The sequence below is a fragment of the Cervus canadensis genome, chromosome 5, assembly GCF_019320065.1.
Source record: "Cervus canadensis isolate Bull #8, Minnesota chromosome 5, ASM1932006v1, whole genome shotgun sequence".
NCBI classification, from domain to species: domain Eukaryota; kingdom Metazoa; phylum Chordata; class Mammalia; order Artiodactyla; family Cervidae; genus Cervus; species Cervus canadensis.
In genome coordinates, this window is record NC_057390.1 from 43,310,709 (window position 1) to 43,321,386 (window position 10,678).

General features: G+C 37.0%; 1 protein-coding gene across 1 annotated transcript in view; it reads right to left on the reverse strand.

Annotated features, from left to right (window-relative positions):
* Nucleotides 1-10,678, reverse strand: part of LOC122442477 (dynein axonemal heavy chain 6) — a 248,413-nt gene that overhangs the window by 156,323 nt on the left and 81,412 nt on the right. Inside the window, exons 20-23 of the mRNA XM_043470348.1 lie at nt 8,824-9,036; nt 8,074-8,166; nt 5,546-5,665; nt 3,032-3,212 (exon numbers count right to left, since the gene is read on the reverse strand). Coding sequence (XP_043326283.1) covers nt 3,032-3,212; nt 5,546-5,665; nt 8,074-8,166; nt 8,824-9,036 — 607 coding nt within the window. The remainder of the gene's footprint in view (nt 1-3,031; nt 3,213-5,545; nt 5,666-8,073; nt 8,167-8,823; nt 9,037-10,678) is intronic.

Genomic DNA, 10,678 nt, shown 5'->3' on the forward strand with positions numbered 1-10,678 from the left:
TCTTGACCCTCCAAACAAAGCCATTCTCTAAACGATACATATTCTTGGTCACTTCCTTATTCATGTCTTCTATTTCTTCTGCCATCTTTAGATGCTGAAATTGTGGCAATCGCATCCTATTTCTTCATCACTAAACAGTAGCACCTTAAGAAGCAAGATTCATGTCTCACTTGACATTGATGTTTTGGTGCCTATCATATTACCTGACTTCCATACCTGTTCAAGAATCAAATCCAGGCTTTTCCATGGTCTCCAAGGCTCTATGTGATCAGTGACCCAATCCAATCCCAAACGCACCACCCAAGCACACTTACCTCTCTGTTCTCACTCCTCAGCCCTCTCCTGTGTGCCGCTCTCCACCCTGCTCTGGCTTCCTTGCTGACAGGAGCACATGCTAACCGATGTTAGCAATACTCCCTTATATCCACAAATATATTTCATTCCTCCATTCTTGCAGATTTCTACTCAAAAGTAGTCACTTTATCAAAATATCCTTTCAACACACACACATACACAGCAAGTCCCAGCTATTCTTTTGCCATATTACCTTGCTTAATTTTTCTTCACAGCTTTATCATCATCTGAAATTATATATATATATATATATGTATACATGACAATGTAAGTTGCTTAGTTGTGTTTGACTCGTTGTGACTTGATGGACTGTAGCCCACCAGGCTTCTCTGTCTGTGGGATTCTCCAGACAAGAATACTGGAGTGGATTGCCATTCTCTTCTCCAGGGGATCTCCCTGACCCAGGGATCGAACCCAGGTCTCCTGCATTGCAGGTGGATTCTTTCTTTACCATCTGACCCACCAGGGAAGTCATGTATGTGTGTGTGTATATATATATATGTATGTGTATATATATATATGTATATATCTCCACACTTCTGTATCTTATGGCAGAAAGTGAAGAAGTACTAAAGAGCCTCTTGATGAAAGTGAAAGAGGAGAGTGAAAAAGTTGGCTTAAAACTCAACATTCAGAAAACTAAGATCATGGCATTTGGTTCCATCCCTTCATGGCAAATAGATGGGGAAACAGTGGAAACAGTGGCTGACTTTATTTTTTTGGGCTCCAAAATCACTGCAGATGGTGATTGCAGCAATGAAATTAAAAGACGCTTATTCCTTGGAAGGAAAGTTATGGCCAACCTAGACAGCATATTAAAAAGCAGAGACATTGCTTTGTCAACAAAGGTCTGTCTAGTCAAAGCTACAGTTTTTCCAGTAGTCATGTATGAATGTGAGAGTTGGACTATAAAGAAAGTTGAGCACTGAAGAATTGATGCTTTTGAACTGTGGTGTTGGAGAATGCTCTTGAGAGTCCCTTGGATTGCAAGGACATCCAACCAGTCCGTCCTAAAGGAGATAAGTCCTGGGTGTTCATTGGAAGGACTGATGTTGAAGCTGAAACTCCAATACTTTGGCCACCTGATGTGAAGAGCTGACTCATTTGAAAAGACCCTGGTGCTGGGAAAGATTGAGGGCAGGAGGAAAAGGGGCAAAGGAGGATGAGACGGTTGGATGGCATCACCGACTCAATGGACATGAGTTTGTGTAAACTCCAGGAGTTGGTGATGGACAGGGAGGCCTGGCGTGCTGTGGTTCATGGGGTCGCAAAGAGTCGGACACAACTGAACGACTGAACTGAACTGAACTTCTGTATCTGAAATCCCTGGGACTAAATGTATTTTTGAAATCTTTTTTTTTAAATTCCAAAAGTTATACAACAAAAGTCCAGTAGGGACTGGGGCAGCACTCTGCAATAAGACACATTAATATTATTGCAGCAAAAGGTTTGAATATGCACATTGAGTGGGGGGGGGGTGCTAGACAAGATAAAAGGTCTTTCAGAGATATCCATGTTTTAATCCCCAGAACTTGAGAATTTATTAGTTTTTATGGGAAAAGGCACCTGGCAGATGTGATTACATTATGGATCACAGGATGGGGAGATTATCATGGATCATGCAATGGGCCCAGTATAATCATGGGGTCTTTATAAGAGGTAGAGAGGGAGATGTGATGGCAGAAACAGACTGGAGTGATAATAGCTGTGGCTGAAAGGGGACTGGGAACCAAGGAATATGGACAGCCGCTTGAAGCCCCCAAATTTTAAGGTTTTCAATTCTATCATCCCATAGAGTTTTTCCTGTCTGTTTCTGTAAGAGTCTTTGGGCAGAGAGCACAGGCCAGCAGCTGCTTCTGCCTGAAGGAAGCTCTCTGGGTTATCACCAGGACAGACCACGTGCTGCCATTTACAGAACAAGCCGTTGAGCTGAGGCTTTGATAGAAAACATGAAGTTCAATCACTGAGTATGTGCACTCTGAAAGATTTTGATTCTACATCCCTAGAAACAGAACTTATTAAAACACATTTCAACTGTAAAACACTGAGGACTCTACTCAATACTCTATAGTGACCTATATGGGAAAAGAATCTAAAAAAGAGTGAATATATGTTTATGTATAACTGATTCACTTTGCTGTATATCTGAAACTAACACAACACTAAAAATCAACTATACTCCAATAAAAATCAACTAAAAAATAAATAAAACACATTTCAACCCTGAGATTAGAATTATCATTAGTGGCATTATTCGTAAGTGGTTGTAATGAATTACTTAAAGTGTGGAAATTTTTATGGTTAGAAGTCTGTAAGAACTTTCACAGAATGGGTCAACTGAATGTAAATGTATGTTTTGTAATCTAAATTGTGAGACGGAAGCATCAGTGATGCTGTGTGAGGCAACATTCCCCAAAGCTACACACAGCAAAATAAGGAGATGCTTGTGTGCCAAAATTATGAACTGAGCTTAAAGATAATGATGGATAATACATTAATAGTAATAAAATAAGTGTTCAATTCACATTGCTTAGTAAGAGTGTCAAAGGTACTACAAATGTTCCTGGTCATCAGTGCTGACTAGATCAAGGGTTGAATGTACCACATATTATTAGAATCTTACAGGTGATAAATGCTTTGGATGATTGTAAAGTCTTTTTGTGTGTTTCTTTTCTACCTGGTTGAGTAGCTGCTCGGAGAGCGTTGGGCAGCCGGTTAACCTTCCTCATGATTTCCTTCCATGACTTGTCCACTTGAAGGAACATCTTGGCCTCTGCAGGCAACTGCCTTTGAATATCTGGAGCATTAAAAATACTCTCTAGGTAGAGCCAGTTTCTCTGGCAGTTCAACCATTCTTCCTAGGAGAAAAATAATGACATTATCAAATTTTTTCACCCAAAGTTGAAAATACACAGCTATGTTAAAAATAACTACACGAGGATTCACTGTATTTTCTACATTTTGGCAGTGTCTCATAGGCCTTAATTTTTCATTAAAATTTTTTTATTTTATTTTATATTGGAGCATAGTTGATTAGCAATGATATGTTACAGGTATATGGCAAAGTGATTCAGTTAAATCCACAGAAGCATCAATTCTTTTTCAAATTATTTTCAAATTATTATTACAGAATATTGAAATGAGTTTCCTGTGCTGTGTAGTAACTCTTTGTTGGTTATTTATTTTAAATTCAGTACTGTATACATGTCAATCCCAAACTCCCAATCTATCCCTCCCCTGGCCCCCACACTTTCCCCCCATATTGATAAGTTCATTCTCTATGTCCTCACAGCTCCTTTGAAATAAAACTTCTTTAAATATCCAAGACTCATCTTAGCCTAATTCCAACTCAGTTTTTTGGTATGAGTAGAGTTATAATGGACCCAAAGAAAGAGGATTAAAATGCCCAGAGGAGACATTCTAGGGGGAAGCAAGATGCTTCAAGGAATCTGAAGGGTTGGGAAGCTGTTAAGTTTAGTGACTGTTTCCAAATATATAAAAAAGGTTCTTTGCCCCAATGATGTCTATATTCTTCCCTCTCCCTCCTTTTAAAGAAGAAATATAATTCATTTTATTCAATTAAAAGAGTAAAACTTGCTTATAACAGAACATGTGGCAAAGACATAAGACTTGGAAGAAGAAGAAAACCATATACTACCTCTCCTCTTAGAGATGATCACTGTTAATCAAAGAAAGCACAAGTGCAGGGTCAGATCTAAAGTCTGTAGACCTCACCTTTCCACTGTGCCTCTAATCATCACATGTGCAGGCCTGGGATTTGTAAAAGAGCATCTCCTACCTCACTCTAGATTTGGGGGCTATGCCTAAACCCTAATATCCCAACCACTCCCTGGTTTATTTCAGGTTCATACTTTCTATGCAGTTAATTCTCTGGAGGGTCCCTGTTATTCAGGGGTCAGATTATAAGGTGTAAATTGAAGAGAATGGATTCCTGAAAAAGGTTTCTATGAAATAAAGATGAGACAAATTGTCTTTTCCTACTTAGTGCCTGTATTAAGTCACAGATAACTTTTCATATTAGAACATATAGGGAATTGTCACCTAGGCATGTCCAGCTCTTTGTGACCCCCTAGGCTATAGCCCACCAGGCTCCTCTGTCCATGGAATTCTCCAGGAAAGAATACTGGAATGAGTTGGCATTTCCTTCTCCAGGGATCAAAGGATCTGCCTCCTGCATTGCAGGCAGATTCTTTACTGTCTGAGACTCTAGGGAAGCCCCAGAACATAGAGGAACCCCAACGTAATTAATTCAAGATAAAAAACTGAAGTCAAAGAAAGACATTGGGTGGGAAAAAAAATTAGAGCAGAGTAAGTGGGCTCTTTGTTTTATTATGGGATAATCTGAGGTAGAATAAAATGAAAAGGAAGTGTATATGAAAGGAAGGCCACCATGGAGACTTGGAGGAACAGTAATAGTCCAGTAAATATGAGCTTGCTGTGATAAGACTCTTAAGGAGGCCCCAGGACCTGGGTTTCATGTCCTTGTGTGATCCCCTCCCTCTGAGTGTGGGTGCCACCTGTGACTTGCTTCTAGTTGTGGAGAATGTGGTAAAGGTAACAGGATGTACACAATCAGGTGTACAGTACACAAGGCTGTAGCCTCCATCTTGCCTCGAGACTTTCCCTTCCCTGCTATACTGATGAAACAAGCCATCTTGTTGAGGAAGTCCATGGAAGAAAACTGAGCAACATGGAGGAGCTGAGGATGGCCTCTGACTGACAGCCAGTGAGAAACTGAAGCCCCTGGTCCTGGAATTGCAAGGAAATCATATCTGTCAGCATCTTCCCTTAATTGAACCTCTGATGGGAACTCAGTCCTGGCTCACATCTTGATTGAACCCTTGTGAGACCCTTAAGCACAAGACCCAGTTAAGCCATGAACGCCTGACCCACAGAAAACTGTGGGATAATAAATGTATCTTGTTTTATACCACTAAAGTTTGTGGTATTTTGTTTCACAGCAATAATAACTGATTATTGATGGTATAATCTTATTAAAGAAGAGCTCAAGGTATTTGCATTCTCCTTATATTCTGAGAATAATAAAATGTCAGTAATTGAATCTTATATCTAAGCTCTATACTATCTAACCCTAAGTGAACAAATGACTTCTAAGGTCCTGTGACTTTCCAATTCTCTGAGTCCATGAATTGAAATTATCCTTACTCACCAGTGTTTGATTAAATAAAGCAAGCTGTTTCTGCCATTCATCTACTCGAGATTTCAGTGGGCCAACATAACGTGACGAGGCAATGGTTGCAATGTTGATAGTGCTGTCATCAAGAAGGACCTTTCAGGAAAGGTGAAGAAAACATGTGCAACATCGTATGTTAGTGCTCTCAAAGATAATTATAGATATTTAACTCCAAGAGTCTATTTATTTATTTTTATTTTTACTTAAAAATTTTAATTTTATATTGGAATAGAAATTTCTATTGGATTTACAACGTTGTATTATTTTTCAGGTGTATAGCAAAATGATTCAATTACACACATACATATATCCATTCCTTTTCAGATTCTTTTCCCATCTAGGTTATACAGAATATTAAGTAGAGTTCCCTGTGCTATACAGTAGGTCCTTGTTGATTATCTATTTTATATATAGTAGTGTGTATATGCTGGGACTTTCCAGGTGGTGCTAGTGATAAAGAACTTGCCTGCCATTGCAAGTTAGACACAGAGATGTGGCTTCGATCCCTGGGTCCATAGTGTCGCACAGAGTCAGACATGACTGAAGTGACTTAGCACACATGCACCCAGTGTGTATACGTTAATCCCAAAACCACTTAAAAGCCAACTTTCTGAATTAACAGCTTAGTCCCACCCATTATTTCCCATCCACCCACTTCCTCTCCTTCTCCCCTTCATCAGGATTTACAACCCGCTATGATGTTTTCTTCAGTGTCACCATGGAACTTCTGATTGTCAAATCCTGGCTATTTCTGTCATTATTAATGGCACACATTTCTGTTTAGCTCAGCCCTTTTCTTCAGTCTTCCCCTACAAGTTATCTGGTACTTTACAACACTTTGTCATCCAGGTCTTTATTTCTCAAAGTGCTTAAAACTTGAAAAAGTAGCAGCCTTCTTTATCCAACCAAACATCATTCTCCCTCTATTATCTTGAGGAAGAGGAAAAGTGAACTCATTCATGTCAAGCTCTGTACGATTATAGACAAATTTTCATCTACCTCCTTTCCCTACTCCTTCTCCATATGCCACAGCAACCCTTGAAGAACATGTACATTTTAAAAAACGTGTCTGCTAATCTAAAGAATTTTCATTGCTCTATTTAAATTATAAACTTCTTTAGAGCAGAAGCCCCATCACCTGTAATTACCTGGTCTCATACTGACTGATTTCCATCTTGGGTCTGCTCTCCTCTACACCACCCAGAATGCTGTCTGATCTTGCTCTTCCAAACTATACCTGGCAAAGACATTTCATCTCCAATTCTAGTTTGGGGACACACTAAGAGAATGGGGCTTTGCTTTAAAAAAATATTTTCTTGAAGTATGACTGATTTACAGTGTTGTGTTAATGTTAGCTATACAGCAAAGTGATTCAGTTATACATATCTATAATTTTTCACAATTCTTTTCTATTATGACTTATCACAGGATATTGAATATAGTTCCCAGTGTGGGATTTGCTTTTTAAATTGAGTCATAATCCCCAGATTCTTTTGCTAAACAAATATGCCTTCAGATACTAAGTCACTAAGAATATTCCAAACATATAGGTTAGATTTATCTTCTTTTGCTGTTAATAGAGCATGACCATCTACTCCTAATCTCAAAAATTTCAAGTGAATTTAGCTTCATAGTGTGCTATAAACCTGAAATGCTTATTCATGCTTCTTTGCCTTATTTAAATGGTTTGAAGTGCCTTCTATTCTCATCTATAACTATTAATATCAAACTCCCATATTTTTAAGGTCTAGAATGTCTTAGCTGGTCTAGCAAGGATTCTCTGATCACTTCAGCTACAACTGATTTCTTTGCTATTCCAAATTTTCCAGCAGTTACTGACTACAAGATTTTAAACTCATATGTATATATACAGTTGATAAGTGAATATGGAATGAAATAATGGAAATAATGGAAAACACCATAATTACCCTAATCTCCTAATTGCCTTTAAAATTCTTAAAATCCTCTTCTCCATTAGATGACACTAATTTGCTTAATTTTATTAAAGAGCATTAATGCATATGAAAACTTGTGATACTTTAATGTGTATTCCTTTCCATCTTATGCTTTGATTAAAAGGAAAAAATTCTTTATATATATATATATATATGTCATATCTATTGCTTTATCAAGTATTTCATGTACAAGCATTCATGTCCTGGTGGCTTGGTGGTAGAGAGCCTGCCTGCCAACACAAGAGATGTGGGTTTGATCCCTAGGCTGGTAAGATTCCCTGGAGAAGGAAATGACAACCCACTCCAGTATTCTTGCTGGGGAATCCCATGGGCAGAGGCGCCTGGCAGACTACAGTCCAGGGGGTCTCAAAAGAGTGGGACATGACTTGATGACTAAACAATTATTCATATTCATATTTTGCCTTCTCAATTAGATTTCTCCCTGACAACTCTCATATTTCAGTCCTTCATTATAATCTTCCATAGGATATTTAGGACTAGGTCTGGCAAGAACCTTCACCATAAATTTCAATAATCCAGTTTACCCACCTGTATATCATCTGTGCCACCCAGGATAAACACATCTTTGGAGTCACGGTGAGGAAGGATGACAAATTCAGTTGTTTTCCAAGAATCCTCCACCTAGGAAATTGTTCAAGTCTTAGTATATCTCAGTTCATTTATGTTTAGGTTGATAAATGAATATGGAATGAAATAATGGAAAACTCCATAATTATCCTAATCTCCTAATTGCCTTAAAATTCTTAAAATCCTCTTCTCCATTAGATGACACTAATTTGCTTAATTTTATTGAAGAGCATTAATACATATGAAAACTTGTGATACTTTAATGTGTATTCCTTCCCATCTTATGCCTAAAAAGTTCTTTTTACATAGATCCTTGGTAGATGTGTATTTTTAGAGTAAGGAGGTTAAACATCCTAAGTAGAGAAATCTCAATGTGTTTTTGAAGCATTTCATAGTTAGTCTTCTGTAATATGTACTTTGAAAGATAATATATTTTGGCATAAGAGATCTTTCTTGGTGCATGGTTCTTTATACAAAGCATGCAAATGTGTTGCCCTCAAGTTCCTATTGGAGTATAAGCTAAGCAGAAAGAAGATATGTATAGAGGTAATAACAATAATAATGATAGTAAATGCAAAGAAACAGCAGAAAGATAACTGATAATGAGACGGTGGAACTTGCAATGTTGAAAAACAGAGTTGATGATCTTCCCACTGAATATGAAAACCGTTATATCTCAGGACCTTCAGAATACACATTTTTCAGGTTTACCTTTTTAAGGATTGTTTCTAAGGCAGCTTCTCCAGAAGCCTGTCCAGAAATGTCCTGAATTTCTTGGCCAAAGTCAAAAACATGCAACTCGGCGAGCTTCTCCAAGGTTAACGGAACTTCAAGGTCCACTAGGGTGGCATCAACTGTTTGTTCAATAGCCGCCCAATGTCTAGGCTTCAGAGTTGGGTTCCTCAGGTCCATGATAACTGGAAGCTGGAAAACACACACCTTCTGAGGCACCATTCTTTTTATCTTAAAAAATACAGTCCAATTTTGGCATGTAAAAAGCTGGAAAGAATATCACTGATGTATGTAAACAATGAAAAATCTGGACAAACTGCAAATTAATGACTTGTATTGAATTCATCAGAAAAGTGAGGTTGCAGCAAAACCTGCTAACTCAATATTTAGAGAGACACTGGTACCCATAGTTTTCTCCACAGGAAGAAGTTTCTGAGAATTTGTTTACCTAGGAGAGATACCGTGGGTTGCCGTTTAAGCTAGTTAGAAGATGTAGCTGAATTTTAAAAATAAATTGCTAAGACTGAGTGTAGGGTAGCATGAGTGTGAAGTCTCGGGGGCAACAAATACATAGAGGGGTACACAGAGAAGATTGGAAGAATCCTAAGAAAGCCTATCTTATGGTGTGGTCAGAAACATGCAAGTAAAAAGGTAATAAGAAAATACTTTTACATTGTTGGAAGAAAACACAAATTCTGCCCACTCAGAATTATATGCCAGTGAAAATATCATTTAAAATAAAGGATAAAGACAAAAATTTGGGGAGCTCATTGCTAGCGTACCTACTCAGTAAGAAATATTAAAGGAAGTTCTTCAGGCAGCATGAATGCTATGAGTCAGAAATTTAGATCTCTACAAAGAAATGAAGAATATTGAAAATGGAATATATGTAAAATAAATTTCATTTTATTTACCATTTTTATTCCTTAAAATGTAACTATATAAAAGAAAAATAGCAGCAACATGTTGTGTTTATACTACATATAAAAGTAAAATACATGACAACATTAATACAAAAGATGAGAGGGAGGAATGGGGAATATGGTATTATAAAATCTTTATACTCTACATTAAGCAGTATAATACTAAAGGTTGATTTGGATTAATTGAAAACCTAAAAATTGCTTAAAACAGGTATGAACAATAACTCCATGAAGAAGATAAAATGGAATAAAAACACATACAATTAAATCAAGAGAGGGAAGAAAAAGGAAAAAAGAAACCACAAACAAATTAAAAAACCAGCATGACAGCAGTTTTAATCCAATCAGATCAATAATGCTTTAAATATGAATGGTCTAAACATGTTAGTTAAAAGACTTAAAAAATCAGATTGTATAAAAAAGCAGGAACCAATTATGCACTGTTCAAGAAATCCTCTTTAAATATAAAGACAGAAAAATTAAAAATAAAAAGAGAAAGTCATATTGTGCAAATTCTAAAAGGAAGCTATACTATATATATATATATATAAATTAATATATAACTATATTAATTTCAGACAATTCAGACTTTAGAACAAGAAATCTTATAAAAAAATAAATGAAGCCTCTCAGAAAACTAGGAAACTTTGTTATCTTAATATAGGGCATCTATAAAAATATTTGACTAACATCATACTCAAAAAGAGATTGAATGTTTCCCCTTTAAGATCAGGCACAGGACAAGTATGTTTTCTCTCATCACTCCTATTCAATATTGTATAGAAAATCCTGCCCAATGCAAGAAGGCAAGAAAAAGAAAGAAAAGACACACAGATTATAAATGAAAAAATAAAATTGTCTCTATTCACAGCTGAAGTAATTTTCTATGTTGATAATTCTGAATAATGTAC